Genomic DNA, 24096 nt, shown 5'->3' on the forward strand with positions numbered 1-24096 from the left:
TCTCCAGCAAATTGGCTTTTTTAATCAAAATCATGTATCAGCCAGAATGTTTCAACACAACTGAAATCTTCTGTTAATCTTAGCACCTTAGTTTCTTAAAATGAAGTGCCATGGATTGAAATATTATCAGAAAAAGTAATTTCTAACCTGGTAATAGGAAAACCTAATTTTTATAAAATATTGAAATTGATAATTATTTTCAGGAAAATGTAAAATTCAGAAAAAGCCATTTGGATCAGAAATACTTGGGTAAGAGCAAATCTCTATCTTTTGTGTTCTGAAGGCAGAGCTTACATAATTTTAATTCTCTACAAGGAGATAAAGGTAACTTTGTCAGGATTTCCCTGATATATGCAGGTTGGTTGAGAAGTCCTGGCATACCCAGTCATGTCAGCCAGAGACTTCTGGTGCCTCAGAGGGAAATTCAGTTCGGCTGCTGGATAACCCAGCATGATTTCCTTGTCTCTGAGTTGATGAACTCCTTCCTCTTCAGGTGATGGGTCTTGTAAAGACTCAGGCTTGTAAAACCACCTGATTTTCTTGTGTTTGGAGTGGACTGTGTTAGTCTCAATACTGGACTTTTTTTTTTAAAAGCAAGGGCAGTTGTAGAAGCAGGGAAAAAACTCTTGGAAGTTTCCCAACCTGATTAACATGAAAAGGCATTTTTGTTTCCTGCTGTCAGTATGTGACTGTGGCACTCAACAAGCCCCTCATGGATGAAGAGGATGTCAACCTCTGACTTTAGTGGAGCTCTTTGCCAAATATTGTTTTCCCCCTTTAGCTGTGACAAGGTGCTTGTTTGGGTCATCTGTTTCCCCCTTCACTCTGCCAATCTGAGCCCCACATCAGTGGGTTTAATTCCTAATGCAGGAGGAAGAAATAATGCATGAACTCTGATAAATTTCTGCTAGCAAACTGTCCCGTTTGGACTTGCCTGCTCTCTCACCCTAAGGCTATCTCCAGCCTGAAATCTGGCATGCAGTGCTTTGGCTTTTCACATGCAGATTTTGAAGCATTTGATGCTAAATTGTTCCTGGTGATCACATCCAATTTAGGAATGCTATTTCTGTTTTCTTCCATAATGAGACAGCCCTGGCTGGGACCTCGGTCTGTGGGCTTGTGTATGAGCTGTACTGGCTGTGTTTGCACTGCAAGTGAGCTTTGGGCAAAGGCAGTGTTGGACTGTGTGGTCAGAAGGGACACCTATGCCAGAGAGCAATCTACCCCTTCTTGCTCTCAGAAAACAAATTTAAGTCTTCTCTCCATATTTCTGTAACCAATATAGGCAAAACTCAAATGGAAGAATGTTATTTTGGGGAAAATAAACTTCAGATATTGAGCTTTTTCCTTGGTGTTAGGTTTGGATCTTGGTAAGAAGGTCTTGATCTTGCTCTTGGCTGAAATACAGTTCTCTTTCAATTTGGGCACTACCTCTTTGGGGTCCCTTTGCTTTGCAAATGAAACTGATGTAAATGGAAGGTAAGCAATGAATGAAAGGACCTTAATGTTAGCATTTTAGCCATCAGTTGGCTCTTTTACATTTGATAGATTTTCCCATCACAGGCAATCTGTGTTCTTGCTTGCTCAGATCCGCACTGATGCCAAGTACTAAACAATGACACTATCTATCTTTCTGCACAATTTGCCAATTTTGGTTACTTTTGAAGCCCAGTGTTTCTGCTTTAGCCTTGTGAATCTCCCTTATAGGGAGAACAAAATGAACAGAAGAGTGATTTCTTTAGCAAAATATTTAGGGTTGATGTGTCTCTGTCATTTATCCCCTTGTTTTATAAACTGCAGTGCTTAGTCCACTTTCAGTAAAATAAGTCAAAGCAAAGATGTAGTAAAGAGTTGTTGTTTGTTGTTTACAGTGAATTGCCTTTCAGATAATCAAGTGAAGTACTTTATTGCAGTTTCACTTCCAGCTATGACCTTAAATAACAAAGGTTTTACTTGCTGCTTACTAGGCTTAGGGTGATGTTTTCAAAAGCTCTCTTGATTGTTCATCTTCCTTCAACAATCAGCAGGATTTTGCCAGTGACCTCTGATGAGCTAGCTTTAGAGCAGCAGTATTTTTGAATCCTCCTCCTGCAGAGGAATGAGAAATGGGATCTTTCTTTCACAGGGAGCATTGTAGGAGTTACCAAGTCTCCCTCTTCCCTCCCTCAAATTCATGTTGTCTATCAAACATAGCTGCATTTTGGTGCTTATAAAATATCACAAGAGACAGGCCCATACAGCAGATTAATTATCTTGCCTCCTAGTTGCCAGAGGTGCTTAATTTCTTCTTTGGAATTGAATATGACTCCTGCAATTAAATGTTACTCCTCGACTACTGAGACATCTCACTTTTTATCTAGGTGGAAGCAAGGCATTAAGAGCAAAATCAGAAGTGAACTTGCATATCACAAATAAAGGTGTTACTGCAAATTTTACGGCTGTTATACTCAGATATACGGAAATGAGGTTATTTGCTGTTTCCTTATAAATAATGGAAGCTGAATAATTAAGTTCATTGCAGAGTTTCTAGTGGTACAGCCAGTCTGACTATATTAGATTGTATTTGATTTTGTCAGATAGCTGTGACTGAGTTAAGTGTTTAGAATCCTTTCTTGATTATTTTAAATTCAATGCATAATTTAAAATGTAAAATGTTATGGAAGATTGTTGCTCCAGTTGGACAAGCTACAAAAGAGAGCAGTGTTCTTGAATGCAGTCACTCTCGTCCTGCAGTACTTTAGCTAAAAGATAAATTGCAATCCCATAATTTCAGAGGGAGTCAAGTAGAACTCCCAGGTTTAACTGGGGGGAAAAGATATTGAAGTATTTTCTGCATTTAATTTGGGATTTTTCCCTTCCCATTCTTTACATGATGCTGCATCATTTTCTGGGATTTATGATAACTTCCCTGCTTTCAGTTTCCTGATGGACCTCTCAGTAGTTGTTACTATGTAATATGTCATTAAGAAATGTGTTTGAGGCTTGCAGAGGCAGGCACGTGTTATGCTGGCAAATTTCACAACAGGTGCATTTTCTCTTTAGGTGGTTGCTACTGATCCTCAGCTATGAGGCGTGAAAAGAGGACAAGTGTCTCATAGTCCTTACTCAGCGCCCAAGACAATTCTCTTAAAAAGCACGTTTGTCCTGATTGTCCTCACAATTAATTTCTGCTAGAAAGCACTCAAGGAATTAATTAATTTTAGCCTTTCACTCATCCAAGTATTTTACTGTTTAAAAAGTTGATAGTACCCATTAAAAAAGCACAAATGCTTACTGGAGTAAGATTTTCTTCTGCAAAACTTCCTTTTCTTTTGCAAAAAGCAAGTATTTGGCTTTTAAAAATACTTTTTGCAAGAGTTAAGGTGCTAGTCACTTTGGAGAAGAGCTGGTTACCATATATATATTGTGATGATGCCAAGTTGAGATGTGACAGCGGAGGCTTCAGCTGGAAGCTCCTGGTGAAATTCCATCCAGGTTTAAATGTTCTGTTTTGTTAAAATCCCTCTTGTAGTTTCAGCTGGAAACATGTGGCCTTTGTTTCGCTTCTAAAGGGAAGACTGTGTGTGTGATCTGTATTATATAAATATTTTATCCATGCAGAGCTTCTCATAGAAAATGTTTTCTTTGTAGTACCAAGAAAAGTGTTGACTCTCAGCTGTAACACAGTGGCCCTTTCAGTTTTGAAGTCACTGTTGTGTGTAGTGATGTGATGCTCCTCATTAGGAAGGAGATCAAAAAAATATTGCAGTCTTTCAGCTCGTGTTTGAGGGGCATTTCCCTAAGGGTTTGGACTGGGTGCAGTTCTGGAGGACTTCTTCTGCAGGGGTTAAAGAGATGTTGAGTGTATATGACTGGTTATCAACGTTGGCTGGAAATGGTCCACTAACCGGCTGAAGCTCAATTTCAGAGTTGAAGGGCACACATCGAAATCCCCAGCCCCTCTCTCTCTACAGCTTTTCTCTGCAAAAGAGTGTTTTCATGCCATTCTTTGTTGTTTGGATTATATGAGGGGGGAAGGGTTAAGGAGGAAGAAAGCTGTTTTTTACTGTGAGAATGCCCAGTATCTTCCATAACTAGCCTATGGCTGAGATGGTGACTTCTGTTAGTAGACTATAAGTAATAACAAAAGTATCTGTGCAGAAAATGAGTGCAGTAATTAAATCTCTTTCACTTTATTTCCCCTCCAAAGATCAAAGAGGTTTGACTCTTGATTAATGAGCAACAGAATTCATTAACATAGTAAAATGTGGAAAAACAGGCTATTGGTTATTACTACACAGACGTTTGCTTTAGGGAACTATCAATACTTTTTGTTCAGTAATTTGCCCTATTGCTTTTGCTATTGTTTCAGTGTATGCAACTCACTTGAGAATACCACACCTAGAAATTCAGATACAACCTTTATTCTTCTATATGCATATCTTTTTTTTTTTTTAAGTGGTGCAGAATGCTGCTTCTGTGTTCCTGTCTTGCTTTCCCAGGCAGTGTGTGCAGGGCTTTGCTTCGCTTGCCCGCTCTTTTTATACGACATCAAGTGCTGTTTATTTTTCTCCTAGCAACCTACTGGGCTGCTCTTTGTCCCTAGGTCTAAAAAGAAGATTTTTTTTTCTTTTTTTTTCTTTGTAGGTATGAATGTTTAAGGTTGACTGCTTTGTGTTGAAAAATGCGACAAAATTTCTCACCTACTATTGTTCATTTTTGAGGTAGTCCCAAAAGAACAAATTCTAGCTAAGATTTTTTCCAACACAGCAAGGTCAAGAGTTTTTCATAGATTTTACTTCAATCCAGAGTCTTTTTAAATTTGCATTATTTGCTTGAATAATGTAGCCCTCCTAATATTTTCCAAGCCACTTACACTTAACTAATCACTTACACTTATCTTCAGCATAAACCTCATTGATTTTATTTCTCATTGAAAACATCAGTAGTAGCAAATACAATCCTATTGGCTCACAGTCTATTAGAAATAAAATTATATTAAATGTCTTGTGGGGTGTAAAGAGGTTAAATCAAGGAGAGTCATCTGAGAAAGTCATCCTGGTGTGCAAAACATAAATCTGGTTTATATTTCAACTACGTGTCACCCACCAGCTAAAAATAGCAATGATCATTAAAAGCCAATTTGCTGCTAAACATTAATAGACATTTATTACATCATAACAGATCTGAAAGACAATTAAACTTATCTTTTTCATAGATAACTCTCCTTTAAAAATGTGTTATTCACTTGGCTTTTGCCATTAATCTCATTTACTAGTGATTTTTGTTCCTCTTGATATTGTGCATGTATACGTAGAGTTGTGTGTGAGGTGGTTTCTTGTTGTCTTTCAAGAGCGCTTTGCATTTTCAATGGGAAAAGTTATTACCCCTCCTTATTGTTGTTATGATATTTTAGTGAAAAAGCCTCTGCTAGGATTTTTCCTTTCCTGAGGAGCTGAGAGCCTCAAGAAAGAAATGTAAACAATAACTATCTGCTGCTGTGGAAGGCCACAGGTGTATCTTCCATTGGTCCATGTGGATTGTTTTCCATCAGTGACCAATCACAGCTACCTGTGCCAAGGCTGTGAGCAGTCACAAGATTTTTGTTATTGATTCCTGTTCTATTCTTGTCTTTGTAGCCTTCTGATTTTCTTCTCTCTGTTCTTTTAGTATAGTTGTAATGTAGTATTTTAATATAATATATAACATAATAAATCAACCTTCTGATGAAAATTGAGTCAAGCCTCGTGTCCTTGTCCAAGGGGAAACAGCATAAACAAGACCTTATACTGCCTGATAACTTCCTAATCAGCACTAAAAGTGAAGGAAATGTACAGTTTCTTAGAATAAAACAAGTCATATCTGCTACCATCCATTTGAGAAGAGAATGCTAAGCAAGAGCAGGATGAAAAGTGTGGTGGATGCACATTTTACACATAGGAAATAGATTACGGTTTTCTGGCTGTTTTCATTACAATTCCTCAATCAAGTGGTACCTTTTCCCTGTGTTATTCTTGCATATAGTGCTATTTACAAGTTGTGAGTGAAGCTGGAGCAAGTCAAAGGCTGAGGAAACCCAGCACTGTTGAAAGTATTGCTTCCTACAAGAAATGCAGTCGTGAGCCTGATATTTTTGGTTCATGTGTTGCTATCTGTCAGGTCCCACAAAACAAGCCATCAAAGGGGATGGGCAAGGCTTTGAGCATCAGCTCAGCATTGCTCAATTCTCTGTAGCTGTTGATATCTTTAACTGTGCTCTTTAACCTTGCTAGCCAAAGAACTGTGGGGCCAGCTGGGCTGTGAAGGAGAGTGCCCCAGGGTGGGCACAAGTAGCCCGTTCCTCCTTTTCTGAATTGCAGGGCTCACAAAAAGTGGTCCACTGTTGTCTTTGTAAGTAAGAAACTTTCCAGACATAATGCTGCCTTTGGGGAGCAAACAAAATTTTGTTCCTGGCTGATGCATAGAGAGAAGGAGGCTGCTAATATAAGCTCTGGGTTGCCTCCTGATGGATTCAGGCAAAAGAGAAATGGCTTCTCCCTGCATTCCCCTGCACACCTCAGCAAGAAATCCCATCCTTGTAGTGAAGGTAAATGTCACTAAACTTTCTCTATGTATATCTGCAGCTGCTAGTCAGTCTGGAGCAATGCAAGTTGAGGTTCTTTCCTGCCAGGAAGAGGAAAGGAAGAAAATTAAAGGTGGTATGAAGGAGACAGCAGGAAGGGAGAGATAGGAAGGATAAATGAATATTGAAAAGTATTTTAAAGGCTGCATCCAGAGGCATTTAGGAGTAATCCTTCTCTGGTCCCAGTATCAGACTTCGCTTCCCCTCGTTGAACCCTCATGGAATTTTCTGTCGCTTCCGTTGGCTAATTTTCTCCTTGGAGGCTGTCACTTCCTCACAGTAAAGCAAGACCCGGTGCAGGATCTGTGCCATCACAATTACAGTCGTGGCAAGGCTCTTGGAGAAATGGGGCCAGGATGTGTGGGAGAGGTGATGCCTCAAAACATAAGCTGAGTTTATGGTAGCAAAGGGAAATTAAAATTATGCTGACCCTGGTGATAAGTTTGCATTTTCAGTGCACGCACCACACGTGTTTTATTTGTCACAGAAGAATTGCCGAAGGCTCTGTGGAATGCAAATAAGCATTGTGAGAGTATTGTCAGACCCAGACTTCCAACATCCTGTAACATTCGCAGGAAAAAAAAACCCACCCAAAAAATCGTGAATTGATTAAAAGTAATGTGAATTTCAAATCAAATATGTTGAATTATGTTTATTTACCACCGGTTTACTGAGCCTCTGAGCTGTATTTGGGTCCTATTTTTAAGCTTCTCTCTGCAAGGAGAAATTTACTTGAGAAGAAAGCTGAAATTTTTATTATTGCAAGGAGCTGCCACATATTGAGTTTTGCAATGAAATCATAACTGTTGGCAATACTGTGAAGAGTGCTTGCTTATGCATTATTTTCTCTCTATAAAGATGTGCTATCAACTAAAACATTTGAGGAAGATGGGTGTATTATGTAGTATAATAAATTTTTGGAGAAAGATCTGAACACCTCCCTGAAATTTTTTCAGAAGATTGCTGCAATGATTGCTGTATAAGATGATGACATATGACTGTTCCAGGTGGTCAGAAGTTCATGGTGCTGTGCAGCTTGTGTGAAGACCTGCATAGCTTTTCCCAATACCTACAGAGGTTGTTTTTTTTTGCCCTGATGGGTTTGGAGTGGAGGGACTGACATGCTTCTTGCCAGCTGTGATCTGCTTTAGCAGGTGGTGCTTAACCAGTGAGAGTACCAAGTTTTTTGTAATCAGTTTTCAGAAAGCCCGTTGATCTGGGGTGGAAATGCAATACAAACATTTGCATATTTTACCACATCCTCACATGATACTCTGCACCTTTTGAAATTTTGCATGTGTTATCATATATTTGCACACACGCAGGGACCTTGTGAATGGTGTACTTTCCTCTTAAATCTGTGATGAATTATATTGCCAAGGATAACCAGCAGGCACTTAAAGAAAGTCTGGAACATTCAGTAGCTGTGATATTCAGATGTACAATTCAGTACATTCTTTCTAAGCTTCTAGACCATATTTTCAAGACTTAACTTTTCTCTCTCTGTTACTTCCCCCCATCCTTCCATGTGTAGTCACAAGATGTGTGAATGGCTCCACTGTTAGTATAATTATAATTTTCTGCTGAAATTGCTTTGAATCTGGATTGAATGGTAAAACCAAAAAGCAGCTGATAGCTCAAGTTCCCCTTTTGACCTCTGGAACAGCACAAAAGCCTCTATTTCACCTACACAGGAAAAAAAACCCAAGAGCTACTATATTCAGCTGGTCTCTGTTCGGGTGTGCTTTCATCAAAGGCTTGATTAATCTGAAATGAATTAACTCAGTTAACACTTGAGAGTTATTTTGCAGCAAATCCCGCAGAACATCTAAAGAGCTCTTTGTCACTTTGAATTATAGCCTAAACAGGTGGTTGATGAGCCTGGTTTGAGCTGAGAGTGGCTCCTTGCTGCCCTGGCCTCTCTCCTCGGGGAAGCGTAAGTAGCACTGCAGTGATAGCCGAGAATCCAGGATAAACACAAACTTATTAGACCTTGTTGTCATTTTTGTGTGTTTTTAAGGTTTTTAAAATTACTTTCCAGAGTGCTACATCAGGTATAAGGGAGGAAATAACAAGCAGAACGGTCTTGTTCTCAAACAAGATGGATGAAATTAATATTAATGTACAGGAATGGCAGTTCAGTGCAATAGAGGTGCAAGTGCTCATTTTAAATCTTTCTTGGAAGAAGTGACTTAGAAATACTGTGTCATTTTGCACATTCTGGGTGAGAGGTTTGAGTCATTTCCTTCAGGGTCTACAACCCCAGCAGAGGTGTGAGAGCAGAAGCAGGGTCTGCAGTACAGAAAGAGAACATGTAGCTGTGAGCAGTTTGAACCACAAGCTGGTGTGTCCTGTCTGAGACGGCTCCCTGGCTCTCTCACAGTGCTTTCTCACATGTGGCAAATTTAAAACTTGAAATCAAGAGCTAAAAGCAGTGGACAGCTCTCATTTTGAGAAACAAAAGTGGTTTTTTCTGAACTTGGTGAGGACTCTGACTTCCTAAGTGTTTGTGGTATAGGATGAACATTCTCCTGGGCTGAATGCAGACAGAGATAAAAGTTTACAGACGATTCAGTTTGTGTCAGCATGTTCCTGACTTCCTAGAAATGTACATAGAAAAATCTGTCCATCAGTGACCATGTAGCAGTAACTTCAGTGGGTGGCTATGAGTGAAAGTGCATGTGGAAATGCCAGGAGTGCAGCTTGCTCCTGCCCTGCTCCCCCTGTGTTGTACAGTTAGTAATGCCTGTGTGACCTTTTACAGGGCAGGCTGTGTGGCTGCCTCCACAAAGTGACCAGGGAGCCACATCCTGAGTACCTGACAGGGAAAATGAATTGAAACAGGATAAAGGTGGAAAGAGACTGGAGGAGGAGAACCTTTCCTTTTTAGCAATGTTGCAGAAAATAAAAAAAAAGTGTTTTGCAAACAACTTGTGGCCAAATGTATTGCAGAAATTCTTTTGTTTAGCCATTCATAACGGGAGTGGAAATACAGCTCGTTCTCTTACTTAAAGAAATTTTCTAACATTAAATTTCAGTTAATTTAATTTTGCAGATCTTGCATGTTTTATTTTTTTCTTGCTGGGTTATTTCTCTTCCCTCTCTTAACAAAATTCTGAATGTGTTGCCTGAAATAATCTCAAGTACCAGATGCTGAGAATGGGGAATTACACCCATGGTTCCAGCTTGGACCATCAGCCTCAAGGAGTTTAATTACTTCCAAAATTTTCCCCTCGTAAATAGTGAATTTAGACGATATTTGTTTGAAACATCACACTCATTTCCTACTTTGTAGGTGACTTCAGCTAGAGGAGGAGAATAAGTGCTGGAACCTTTTCTATAAAGAAGTATAAAGCAATCCTTGTATCCTTGATTTGTTTAAGCTGATTTTGCTCTGCACATTTTCAGGGGTGGGGAGGAAATTGCTGCAAGCAAAACCGGATAAGAAAACCCCAGCATTCTTATCTGGCTTTTGCTGATGGGCCACTTTGTAAGAGACTCTCTCCCCTCCCCTGGCTGCCTAGAAAATACTGGATACCTGAAGCAGCTTTTGCCAGGTGAGAAGGGTAGGGAACAGCTTTGTGCAGGTGCAAATACTTGTTTGGAAGAAGGCAGTAATTAAATGGATTTCTGACAGGTTTGGCTTGCGCTGCTGTGAATTCTGCTTTGAATTCAGCCTATCTGTTCACTCACCACATGAACTGGTTTCCTTTTCTTTTTCACCCTCCCTGTAGACTGTCGACAGATGAGCTCAGAAAATGCTCCATGTGCTGCTTGACATCAGCTGCTGAAGAACAGACTTGGGTAGATGTTGAGATTGTCAGTGTATCTATAATGCTCTTTTATGAGCAGCGCCTTCATGAATACTTCACTGCTCATCTCTGCTCTATGAGGCCTTAGTTTCCTTTATTTAGCTTTCTCCTATTCCGTCAGTAGTACTTTGAGCTGGATTTTTGGGAACTGCCAGCATGCAGTTCTGGTTTGGGTGATGCAGCAGATCAGACTGTGAAGGTGTCAGGGGCAGCCCTTTGGGCATAAAGGTCAGTGAGCAGAAGAACTTTCTCATAAATCAATGCAGGCTGCATCATCTTTGTGGTTAAAGTCCAAACCCCTTAAGTCAAGCCCTTAAATTTTTTACTGTGATAGTGTATCCCTTTCTTGCATCAATAAATGTAACACTCTGCATTACAGTTCACAGATAGTGAACTGTTCTCTCCAGTTTCTCTCCTTGGCTGTGCTTTACCTGGAGGTAATCCAACGATGAAGTGAATTTTGTTTTGCAGGCCTCTTTCTGCTGCTTGTGGGAGTTGAGTGACCATTAAGAAAAGGCTTGTTCTGCTCATTTCCTATGTAGCTGTTTCCCTGCAGATACCCAGTTCTCAAACACACTGTGATTATTTGATTGCATGAAATACAAACCCACCCAGAATTTTGCAGCATTCCAATGTGCTTGGTTAATCTAGAGGTGCCCTGTGTTGTTAAGTGTCTCCATTGTTGGCATGTCTCCAGACGCATTGTACTTGGTTAATCTAGAGGTGCCCTGTGTTAAGAGTCTCCATTGTTGGCATGTCTCCAGACGCATTGTGTATTTGGTAATACTTTTGTGTGAGCTTGAGTTGGAGGCTTTGCAGAAGCAAGTTTAAGGGCAAGGTTGTCCCAGCCAGGGTGTGCAGGCACCTCCTGACAGGTCATGTCTCTGGTGTGTTCTCCTCTGGCAGGAAGGATGGTAGGGCAGAGAATATTTGGTCAGAATTTAAAACTGGAGTAAATGGTGCATAATGATGCAGTCCTGTTGTCCCTTTCGCACAGGAGCTTTGTGACTCAACAATGTACTTGCCAGGAGGATAAAATGTTTATTTGTGGCTCTGGTGGTTCCAAGACATTAGTTCTCAAAAATTAGTGTTTGGACTTTGCTGAGGGTGTGTGAATGCTTTGCTCATTCAGCCTCAGCCTGTGAGATGATAGGAAAAAAATTTCCTAGAATTCTATCATGCAGGAATGTATAGACAGATTAAAAAAAAAAAAATTAAAGGGCTCTGTGTAAGTATTTTGCTGACAATTATCCCTTTTCTGGGATAGAGAGTCTAATTAATTTGTGGCTTCTTCAGTTATACCCAAAACCCTTTTACTGCACCATAATGTTATCTCTTTCTAACAGGCTTAGATTATTCAGAACTGATTCAGTTTAAACAAATAAAAATTGAAAACAAACCTTTGCTCCTGACTGCCTGACTGAGCTTTTGCTTCAGGGAAGTGTACCTGTGCTTGGATAGCTTTCACCCATCTCTGTATGCCTTTTTAAATTTTGTAGCACAAAAAGCTTCTCACTTTTAAAATTTTACAGAGGATACTCTAGAAAAAGCGTGCATAAATAATGACAGTGCTGTAGTTTGATGTGTACTGGTAGCCTACTAAAATAAAAATGGAAAACTTGATCACTGTTTAGAATGTACAAATTAAAATATTCATGAGGCTCTTCCCTATTTGAAAAACAGACTTTTAATATTATCAATGACCATTTTGATTAGTCCCAGCTCAAACAAAGTTTTAGTTTCAAGGATGTCCATAAAGAAGCCACTTGACTGCAGATTGACCTTGGATTTTTTAGTAACCCCACACAGAGAGAGATGAGAAAAAAGCTATGGAAACTAAATGCTACATTTGAGTGAACAAATTGCAGGGACAGACTGGGGAAGAGAGTCAAGTGAGAAAATAAAATCTTGGCAGTGCAAGATATATTTATTAAAAAAAATGTAGCTTCTTTGTAGACTTTGGTTCTGAACAATATGGGGTTTTATTTAGTTGATCAGTAAAGACAGGAAGCAAAACAAAGGCCACTTTGTCATGCCAGACTTTCAGAAATATACCCACATCACAATGGCATGCAGCACAGTTTTTTCATACAGCTTTTTGGCTCAGACTTGGTTTTGGGTAAGAACAAAAGTTGGCAAAAACAGCTTCTGTGCTCAGAGAAGAATAACTTCTGTTGATCAGAGATTTTTGGAGAGATTTTTAATTAGACCAGCACTGTGAAGACTGCAGAGTTTAAGGAGTTCAAAACAGATATGTAAAGTACTTTTCAATTCCTCATATTTCCTCATCATTTCAAAGTCAGTGGGGAGCTAAGTTTCAAACTGCTGCTGCAGTTTAACTCTGTGTAGTTGTTTTTTTCCTGCCAAGTTTGAGTCACCGTGGCCATCGAGCCCCTTCTGGAGAGATTACGATGATGGAGAGCTGGAATACGTTCTCCGGTGAAATGAGCGAATGTTTCTATTCAAGCACGGATTCAGATTTCCCCGCGCTTTCCTCTGAGCGCGTGGGATGGACAAGACCATTATTTTAAATTCCACAATAAATAACTGCAGAACTCAACTAGCAGTGAGTAGAAAGTAGCTGGTTACAGGATAAGGGTGACTTTGGGCTCTGTTTGGGTTCAAAGCCTGGTCCATGTGCAGTGATTAAAAGCCATACAGGTTGCCTCAAACAAAGAGAGGCTTTCTGGCATATCATCAGTTTAAATACTCACAAGCTGTGTTACTAATCCCACTGCCTGGCCTGGTATCTTGCCGTTAGCATTCACATCAGAGGCATGACAGAAATGCAAAAGGGAGGGAAAAGTCTCAGCTTTTTTGTTCAAAACTGCTGTTTGGGGCCCTCTTTTGAGAGAGAAGGCAGAGCACTGGTTATCCACCGACTAGTAACTGGTTCTCTGCACAGGCATAAGTTTTAATTCCTGTTTTATGTGCATGTATCTGAAGGGCCAGGGAGTGGGGAAGACACATTTGCCTTTACAGCAAAGAAATGCAGCAAGACTTGATTGAAAACATCTACCTTACTGTTTTACTAACTGCAGCTTTTTTTCTTGTTTTAGGTCTCAGACTCTGGATACTTCCTGTGGGATTTTTTTTATTATTATTGTTTTTGATTGGGTTTTTTCCCCCTTTTTGGATGTGAATTGAAGGCCAACAACAGTTGAAGTGTTGGAAGCAAGTGCAGGAGGACACTCACCTTTTTATTTGAACCCTTGTTTGCTGGGATACTTTCAAGCTCTCCTTCACAGTCATGTGGTCATCACAGCTGCTGTTCTTCACAATGCTCTTAACACCGTTTGCCCATGGTGAGTGAGAGATGGTCTAAATGTGCCTGTGGGAAGGGAAGAGAAAATAGCAAGGTTTTTGTCTGTCTTTTCCTAATGGTGTGGGTTTTTTACAGGATGTTGATTTCTCTCCCTGCTTGCACCTCATGTCTTGAGATTCCCAGGTTACATTATGACTTTACTACTGAAACAAAGAACTCTGGTGACACATAAAGGTTTTTTTCCCCGAGTTTAGCTGCTACATTAGGCAGACTTTTTATTCCCTTTTCTTGGGGAAAAAATGGATTTATTACCAATCAAATTAGAGTAGGGTAATGAGAAATAAAGGCAGATAGTAAAAACACTGTCCCCCCCCACCTGCCTTCTTCCTGAAGTGAACTTACTCCCATTTGTCTCTACCTCCTGCCCTGCAGCAGTACAGGGGCACAGGGAATGGGAGCTGTGTTCAATTCATCACATCTTATCTCTACTGCTCCTTCCTCCTCAGAGGGAGGAGCCCTCACATTCTTCCCCTGCTCCAGCGTGGTCTCCTCCCATGGGGTCACTCGTCCTGCCAGCAAACCAGCTCCAGTGTGGGCTTCCCTCTGCACAGAGCCACAGCAAGGCTGCAGGGCACAGCTGCTTCACCTCCAAGGGCTGCAGGGAAATCCCAGCTCTGGCATGTGGAGCACCTCCTGCCCCCTTCCTACACTGACCCTGTCTCCAGAGCTGTTTCTCTCACAAAGCAGCAACTTTGTCCCCTTTTGTTGGATGTGTTATCCCAGAAGCTCTACCACAGTCCCTGATGGACTCAGCCTTGGCCAGTGATGGGTCTGTCCTGGAGCCAGGTGGCATTGGCTCTGTCACACGTAGGGAAAGCTGCAAGCAGCTTCTCACAGAAGCCACCCCTGTAACCAGCCCCTCCCTCCCCAAAACCTGGCCATGCAAATCTAGTACAGGGCTGTAGCAGAAAAATTTGATCTCTTTTATTAGCCAGGAAACTCTTAAGTGAAATGTGGAACATGTAATTCTTTGAAACAAGGTTTTGAGGCCTGTTGAGTTCTTTTGATATGAGAAACCCAAGTGTATGCTCTAGAAGTAAGCTGCCAGGTTTCTCAAGTGCTGAAGGGTTCAGGAGCTCCTATTAGCAGTGATGGTTACTAAATGCTCAGGGCAGAACTTTGGAAAATCTGTCTGCCTGATTTTTTCTGATGCTTAAATGGAAGGTGAGCTCTACCAAGGATCTCATTTTAATTAAAGGCCAGTGGAGGCATGTCTGTAAATGACATGACTCCCTGTATGTAAGCTGTGAGCCCCTGCTTTTAAAATATTCATCAGGCTTTTTGAGCTTTACCAGCTGATCCTTTGTGTATGTGCTAAAACACTGGAGGAAAATTTTACAGGAAAGAAGGTGATGAAAAAAATGTGATTGACTGAACATGTCTATAGAGCACAACCTATCTTACATAACCTTTGGGGACAAAGGCTATCTGCAGTATTGTTCTTTAAGCAAGATTTCTCCTCACTGATTTGAAAATTAGAATGAGTGTTTAAACTGAGTTGGCCAATTAGGGTGGAATGAAAGAGCTGTTCAGAAAGGTGCTCTCCCATCCTTTCCAGGAAAGTTAAATGCTGAATGTTTTGTAAATCTTTATAATTAAGTAGTATTAACAGTGAAAGCAATTATTAGTTTAAATATGCCTCTGGCAGTTTTGTTCAGGATTCTCAGTGCCACTGTAGCTGGAGAGTCCTGTCCGATAGTCCCAGTAAATGAAAATGTCACAAGTATCCTTGGAGTGATATTATACTACCGATGAGCAAATGCCAGAGGTGCAGGAACTATGTCTGGAAATATTTCTACCCTTTATGCTCCTCTCCAGACCAAATGTACAGGGTGTTTGCTGTGGTGGTAAATTTGACTATTGCCCATCTACGCAACACCTACATTATCTGATCAGCTGCTAGTGGAAGTGTGACAGCTATCTTTGAACAAGGGAGGGAGAACACCCTTGGTCTGAGCCAGAGAACATCATTTGGCTTTCCCTGTTCTGATCTCTGAGTGGCCAGGATGCAGCTTCCATCTCAGCACTGTGGCATGCTGTTTAAACACATGCCACAACCTCACCTTCCTTATAAAAATAGCCTAGTTAAGCCCTGCTTTTTTTTTTTTTGCTTTTTTTTTTTAAATTTTTCTCTTTTAGTAATCCCTTTTTGCTACATGCAGAAAGCATTCAGAATTTACACTTAAAAGGAATCAAGCATTTGAGTTCCTCTTTCATGATCTGGAATGACTCCTGTACTGTAGTGACTGCTGGAGATGATATGAACTACTTCTTCAGACTGACCTTGCTGCATCTCATTCCCTTTTTGAGTTCCCTGGCGCAGCCTCTTCATCCATAGTGGTAGCTGCATTACAGACAGATTTCTTAGACCAGTGATCTCGTAAATTGGAGCGCTGGTGGTGTTTTGATATTTTGGGGTTTTTTTGAGGGGGCTTGGGCTTTTTGGTTTTTGTTTTTTTTCTTTAGCTGTATCATTTCTTGGAGTAGATTGTGTGTCTTGGGCTGTGATGACAGGTATGGAGTCAAAGGGTGTATACTTCAGTGATCTGCAAGATGAAAAGTAATCTTCCAGAATAGTGCCCTGGTACAATGTCATCTTGTTGATAAGCTGTAGAAATCATAAAAGGGGAAAAGGTCATGAGTCCTTGCATTTCCTCAGTGATGATGTTAATCTGCTGCATCCAAAATGCACAGGCACAGCACTGTCTAGTTTTGCTCAGACTGCTTTGAATCGTAGCTCTCCAAAAAAACTGAACCATGTGAAATACTTAGGATAATAATAGATTTGTGTAGTGGCTGCTTTCTTTACTGTTACCCTTGGCTTGAATGGAAAATAGCTTACAACTTATGCCACAACCTGGAGCAGTGTAGAAGCCCCCCCAAAAGCTACCCCCACTCCTAAGCTACAGCAACGCCTGTAAATCCATTTGTTGCCTAAATCTAAACCTGTTACATAAAATCAGGGAATTACACAAGATAGACTGAAATAATACCAAGGAATAAAATAAAGCCATCAGCAATAACAATAAAAGCAAAGCCTTTTTCATCCTTTGCAAGGGCTCTGGTAAGGAGACGGGACTTTTGCTCCCCTGCCTTCTTTTTGCCCCTCTTTGGAAGCTTTTCCCAAAGCATCTGAAGGTCTGGACCCTGGGAAAAGTGCTCCTTGGTTTGTGTTTCCCCCCACGTACACCTGAGCAAACGGATCCTCTTTCCCTGCGGCAGGTGGATTTCCAAGAGGCATTTTCTGGAATGAGCAGCTGTTCTCTTCCTCAGCCTTCCTCCCCTTGACCCCAAACAGAGCAGGTTGCTCTCTTCACCCACAAATGAACGCTGTCAAAAGTTCACTTGAAATGAGATGGACATGACAGGCAGCAGCTCAGTTTGCAAGCCTGGAGAGATGTACACCTGCTCTGTCACATTGCTGTCGTGCTCGTGTGTGGCTCAGAGCTGAGATTTAAGACTTCCAGACTGCTGGACAAAAATAATAATAGAAATAAAGGGATTCAGAGCTGCATGCTGTTAGGAGCAGGATAGGAAGGATACCACAGTGATCACTGTGGGGTGAAATTTTGCACGTCTCCAAAGAAGTAGCTTGTTTTAGGCTCTGGAAGAGAGCTGAAGGCCTGTTGTATAGAAAGATCTTTATCATTCTATCAGATTGGTTTATTATTATTTATTTGCAAATTACTTTTTAAGGATTGTACTGTGTGTCTAATTATGATGGGCGACAAAGAATGAGTCAATTGTTGTTACTCTGCTTCTTTTAATAATCCAAAAAGGGACAACCACCTCTTTTTCCAATTAAGTAATAATCCAATTTGCCCAGTTTCTGTTGGAGATTGTTATAAATGCAATAAAAGCAACAGGTGTGACTACTTACCTGTTCCTTCTGCTGCTAAGCTCTTGCCTTGTGCTTGTGACATGAGAGTGAGCTGTCAGCATCCTGGATCCTGCTGGGGCAGAATTCTGGGGTTTGGTTCCTCCTGGTCTTGCAGCTGCTTGGGATTGTTTTGTATATATTTTAACCCTGTATTTATTAATGGGTTGCACACTGTTCTTTCCTGATGATCCATGGGGTGGGTTAGTCATTGCTGTGATTGCTTAAATTCCTTAATGTTTTCCTTGATATGCAATGTGATTTTTTGGGTTAGAACCACACACTAAAGCAAAACTGATGTCAGAACAAATTAAACAATAATGTAACTAAAACCTGGCTGAAATTAAAGGACAAACAATAGATATCTGCATCATGGTTTAAGTCCAGCTAGCAACTAAGCACCACACAGATGCTTGCCTACTTCTCTCCAGCCTTGTATATGAATGTGGTTCTCTATTTTCACACTGAATCCAAAACACAGCACTGTACCAACTACTAAAAAAAAAAAAAATGAACTCTGTCCCAGCCAAAAACCATGGCAATCTGACATTGCAGCTAGGACAGACTAGACAAAAGTTGTCTGATCCCAAGGGAAGTTGCAAGGGCAGCAAAGTTTCTCAAATAACTTTGGAGATTAGAGCTAAGTTTAAGCTAAAATAGGTTGTAGTTCAGACAAAGCTGGTCAAGTCCTGGAGCCTGGCATTGTTATGAAGCTTTAGGCCTAATACTGATACTTGACAGCACAAAACTGGCAGAACTACAGATGCTGCTGGCCCAGTTCTAAACTTAAAAAAACCTGGTTGCATCTAAAAATTCATTTATGCAGTCTTGCGGCATAGCTGTAAAGTAACCTTCCTGCATTTAGGGACAGATGCCATTTTGTCTCTCCATATGAGAATTAGTTCGAGATGGGGCTGAGCTAATTTATCATTCTCAAAGTAGGAAATGAAATTTGAAGTCCTTTCAAGTCATTGCAGCTGCAAGGAAGAGTCTGCTGTCCTGTTTCTGCCCTCTGAGCTCCCGCTCCATCTTTGCAATGCTTCTGGGAGACAGCCGTGGCGAGGGCTGCATCCCTGTGAAAAGATGGCACTCCAAGGTCAGGCTGATCTCTCCAGGCATTAGCAGGTCCAGATGCCTAGCCAGTTTCTGTGGGAACAGTGGAAATATTTATTACTGAACAGCACTGGTAGTTGCCTGGTGACAATGATTCTGTTAAAGCAAGCAGCATTATCTATCTTGGGGGAATATATGATGCTAGCAGGCTGGTCTTTGGTGACAGAGTGCTGTTTAATGTGAGCTGAACATTCGCCTCACTACTATTTTAATACGGTGAAAATACTGTCACTGCTTAAAATACATACTGTGTTTCTTTTATACTTGTACAAGTGTTATGTTAGCTAGTGAATGGTGGATAATTGCCTTTTACTACGATACTCTTTATACAGTCACAATGAAATACAAGATACATGTTTTATTAGTTGTGAAATAGCCAAGTTGACTTCCAGGCTTCTGCCTAACTTCAGTGTTTTAAAGATTAATCATCCTTGAAATATTTATAATGTTTGCTATTCTTGGCAATTTGTATTACCTGCAGCCGTGCCACCTTTTCCATAGTGGAACAAGTGATTGAGGAAGGCTATTCCTGATAAAAGGGAGGTGGCTGTTCTCTCTATAAACTACAGCATTAGCATGCTTTCATTAGCAGCATTACACTAAAATTGGGAGTATTAAGTTCCCCATCTGATGACAGATCAATCTATAAACTGATAGAGGGTGAAATTCAACCTTTTTAAGACTGTCTACTATTTAATTCTTGTTTAAGCCATTATGTAGTGCAGAGGTCTGTGTGCAGACCCACTTCTTTCATGTCTAAATTTCACACTAAATCAGGAGGGAAATTTTAAGTGTTTCCTCATAATGTGGGGGTTTTTCTTCAGTTTTTGGCAAGTATGTCTGTTCAAGGAATCTTCCTTCTATAGGGAGGAAACCTTTTCCTTCCAGGATTCCACATCAGGACTAGGGCTATTTAATGTCTTCATCAGAGACACGGACAAAGGGATCAACTCACTGCATCCTCAGCAAGGTTTTTGTTGACACCAAGCTGTGTGATGCATTGACGTGCCTGAAGGATGAAATGCCTTTTCATTCCATCCAGAGGGATCTGAACAAACCCAGGAGAAGGGGCCACGGGAAGGTTGTTCCACAAAGCCAAAGAGTTCCACTGTGAGGGTGAAGCTCTGGCGCAGGTTGCCCAGAGAAGCTGTATATCCCATCCTTGGAAGTGTTCAAAACCAGGTTGGGTGGGACTCTGAGCAACCTGGTGTAGTGGGAGATGTCCCTGTCCTGGGCTGGAACTGGATGATATTTAGTCCCTTCCCATCCTAAATGTTTGATGGTTTCTAACATGTATGGTGTATGGCAGCAGTGCCTGTGGGTTTCTTTCTGAACTGCAGCAACAGAAGATGTGCTTGCTCTCACATCAGCAGGAGGGGGTAAGCTGTGTTACCTTTCAGACCTGAAATATCTGATGCTTTGGCCATTTGTAACAATTTCCTGACAAGACTGATTTCTGTTCTCTGGTGACCGACTCTGAGCTCTGATTTTTTCAAGTGTTAGCCAAGCCATAAGATGTGACAGCATGTGAATTACAGTGCAGTAATTCCCACCCAGCACATTCAGACACAAAGATGAAGGCCAAATGGCCTCTGTGCAGTCAAGTGTGAATTATTGCACCATAATTTAATTCCTATTATATTTTACTGTGATTGTAAAAATGTTTTTATTAGTGAACTTCTTTAAGAAAAGTCAGTTTTTAAAAAACAGAATATAAAAATGCAATGCTGAGCTTCTCAAAAAGAGGTGTAAATAGCTTTATGCAGTAACGAGTTTTGTTAATTATACAAAAAAATTATAGTTGTGTAGTTAATAACTCTAGGTAATGAAGAGGTGTCATGGTGCAGACATCTGCTGCCTAAAAAAGCTGACCTAACTCTAAGTATTCATTTTGTATCAGCTGCCAGGCAGTTGCTAAGTAGAATGATTAGGATTCTTTGTTTCTGACCAGGTCTTGATTTGATCTGGAAACCTTAGCTTGCAGCCAGTCTCTTGAGCCTTCCAATCTTCTCCCAGTTCAGGCTATGCAAATATAATGTCTGGTGCATTTGGGTTTTGGTCGTTTTGAGCAAGTGCTGAGCAAATAGACAAGGTGGTTTGATGGCAGCAGTTTGGAGGAGCATCAGAGTGGATCAGGCTGATATGTTGGGGAAAAAATAAGCCGATCTGAAAACAGCTTGGGTGGTACTGGAGAGGAAAAACAAAAGGGCAATGGATGCCTTAAAGCCTTCCTTAATTTTCCATTTCCTTTGTCTTTCTACAAACCTTCAGCATTCTTTTTTTTTTTTTTTTGATTGAAGAGAAAAGTCAAAGCTCATGCAGTTAAGGGGGCTTAAAGGTTACCAGCCTAAAACCTTCTTCTCAATGAATTATTTTGAAAGAATTAAGAGAAGCCACGTGCTTGAAATGACAGGACCTCTGGGGTATTGACTGGCCTGCTCTTGGAATTCAGGATGTTGAAATTATCCAACCATGCTGATCTAGGTCTGTCTCTTTTGTAGTAGTTCCTGGCTAGCAAGTACTGTTAGATAGCCTTATTCCTCACTAGTCCATGCCATAGCTAAGCACAAAATAAATATGGGATTGCTATTAAAGATGGGCATTTTCAAGGCAGCTACTCTCTAAATAAATTTTACTTATGTTCTCAGCAGCTTACAACTCATCAGGATATTGATGGGGCCAAAGCTGTTTCACTTCTGATGGATATGGGTATTAAGATTAGCATCCCGATGAAAAACCACAGTGGTTTTCCATGTAAGTGATGCAATTACTGTGGTTTGGCATTAGATGCAAATGCTTGAAAAAAACCAAATGAAACCAAAAAACCAAACAAAACAAAAAAAATCAACAACCAAGCAAAAGAGCTTGCCTGACTTTTCCAATTATTAATGAGAATGATCTCTCTATACATTCTTTTGGAGTTAATAGTCCTTAAGGAACCAAGACTGAAAAATGTAATGTTTCAAAGCTGACTAATATGGGTGCAGGCACCCCTTAGCCAATACCCAGAGATGCAATGGAGCACCAGGAATATTTTCACATCTGCAGCTTTCTACACGTGAGAATTCACTTTGTCCTGGGTCTTCCTAGGCATGCCAGATACTCCAAAAGGACTGTTTTTTTGGACAAGCAGAGGTCGAATGAGGCTGGTGGAGTAAAGAAAGGGTAGCAGAAGTGGGCACCTTCCCTTTCTTTATCCTCATGAACAGGGGAGATAACTGCCCACCCATTGCTTCTTTGTTTTCACCTATTGCATCGTTAATTTGGCTAATGGCTGATTCCTGTCTATTTTGTAAATGCTAAGCTTCCAGATAAAGTTCTTTTTCCTGAGAACAACAGGAAGCTGCCAGGGGTTGGAGAGATCCTCACTTTCTGGGCTGAATAGAGAAGTGCAGGACCAAAGGACATCTTTACAGACAAAACAGCTGCCTAATGCTAGGGCAGAGGCATCCTTTCCAGCAGTGCAGGTGGCCAGGCCATGGTCAGGTTTTGTAAGTGCAAAAGTTTGCTGTGCCTATCCTTTCCATGCAGCTGGAACACCTCTTTTCTGGATTTGAAAATTTGTGGGATTGCCCACTAATGGGTTGTTATTTCTCTTTTCCTAATAATGTCAGCTAAGCTTAAACCGTTGGAGCTGGATAGAAAAAAAAACAAAAAAAAAAAACTTCTGGGAATAGACAGGCCCTGGTTCTCTGATACATAGAAGCTGAGCCTGTTGAAGTACTCTAAGCTAAAATGAGAAGAAGAATGGCAGAGAAGGAATGAATTATGGCAGCCACCTGCATTCTTGCAACTCCTCAGCTGTTGCTGACCTGCTCCCACGAATTCTGGGCATGCCTGCTGTTTTCCTGTTAGGGAGAGCACCCTTTGCCCAGCAAAAACCATCAAGAAGCAGCTCTTTATTGCAAATGAAACTGCTGATTCCCCAGAAGATATTTCTAACATCCATTTTATCAACTCCACCATGTTAAATGAATCTTAGAGCCATCTGATCTTTATTACCCCATGGCATATTCACTGTTGTTCAGTTGTTTCCTTTATTGATCATGATTTTTTTGACTTGGATATGTTTGGTGATGTGGGTTTTTTTTTTAATTTGGAAGACATTTCCTGCCGCTCAATGAGCGACTCATCTGGGAAAGATGCTGTGGTGTGGGAAAAATTAGAAGCATGTCAGAGACTTCAGTAGATTTTCCTCACTTGGAATTTCCCTGATTTCATCAAACAGTTTTGTGCTGGCCAGCCTCCCTGGAATATTCCTCCCAGGGCCTGGCAGGATGATCCCTGTTCTGTCATGGTTCTGCTCCAAGCTGTGGGATGTGCAATGGGGTTTTTAGCCAACACCACAGAGGTGCTGCAATCTGCCTGGTGTAGCAAGCGTGGGCCTAGGCTGGTGGGTTTTTAGTTACAGTGCAGTACTGAATGCATCCCATAAACTCAAGGAATTATAATCACAGCAGCATATACTTCTGTATATTCCCTTGTGCTTTGCTTTGTTGGGCTGCTTTCTGTAGTGCTTGGTAGTGGTGGGTGCCTTGTTACACATCCTGAGGTGTAGGTTTGTTTCCTGTAAGACTCACAGGTGCTAAAAAAGACAGTCTGTGCATTAGAATAGGCAGAGGAAGAGGTAAGGACTAGGAATGTGTAATTTTGTTACTGTCACTCCCTCCATTACTTTCCATATCTATGGAAACTGAGATACCTGATAGATTTTAAAAGCTCAGTCAAATTGTCACCTGTTCTTAAGACTCCAGAATGTGAAGCCATAAATAAATATAGCATTTTATTACTGAGTTCATTTAATCACAGAATCAATGGGTTGGAAGAGACTTTCAAGATCATTGAGTCCAGCCCATGTCCTGAAGTCCAACCCATGCCCTAAATATTTTTGGGGTCTGATCCAAATCCCATGGCAAGTCAGTGATTCCATGTAAATGCACTCTGAATCCAGTTTGCTCAGCCCAGAAGGATTAGTTAGGAGAAAGCTGGAATGTAACATGGAGGAGAAGGTACCATGGGCTAATCTCTCAAACCTTAGTGCTTGCAGTGAGTTCACTAGATTGTGACTGCTCCCCTGCCCTGAGAGTTACACTATTGTGCTTGGTCCTTATTCTCTGGGTAGGCTGATCCCCTTCATACTTTTCTAGGAACAATTAGAAGTCCATCAGTGCTGCTGATTTAAATGAGAATTTTAGGTTCCCCCCCGCAGCTCCTGTTGCTGAAGATCTGTCTCCAACTTTTAATTCACAGCATCTTGTTTCTATTACTGAAATGCTGGAGGCTGCAGTAGGGGCTGATTTAGTATCAGGGGAGTAGATGACAAAAAGGAAACTGGCTTTGGTATGTCAGTCTCGTGCAGCACTTCTCT

At 40.9% G+C, this 24096-nt stretch overlaps 1 protein-coding gene across 14 annotated transcripts in view; it reads left to right on the forward strand.

The window, feature by feature from the left end:
* ADGRL3 (adhesion G protein-coupled receptor L3) overlaps positions 1-24096 on the forward strand; it is a 490192-nt gene that overhangs the window by 160164 nt on the left and 305932 nt on the right. For all 14 annotated transcript variants that reach the window (XM_039710508.1, XM_039710495.1, XM_039710502.1 and 11 more), the window contains exon 3: positions 13473-13718. In XM_039710508.1, coding sequence (XP_039566442.1) covers positions 13664-13718 — 55 coding nt within the window. In that variant the 5' untranslated portion in view covers positions 13473-13663. The remainder of the gene's footprint in view (positions 1-13472; positions 13719-24096) is intronic.

Source organism: Passer montanus, unplaced genomic scaffold, assembly GCF_014805655.1.
Source record: "Passer montanus isolate IOZ18808 unplaced genomic scaffold, ASM1480565v1 scaffold23, whole genome shotgun sequence".
In the NCBI taxonomy this organism is placed as follows: Eukaryota; Metazoa; Chordata; class Aves; order Passeriformes; family Passeridae; genus Passer; species Passer montanus.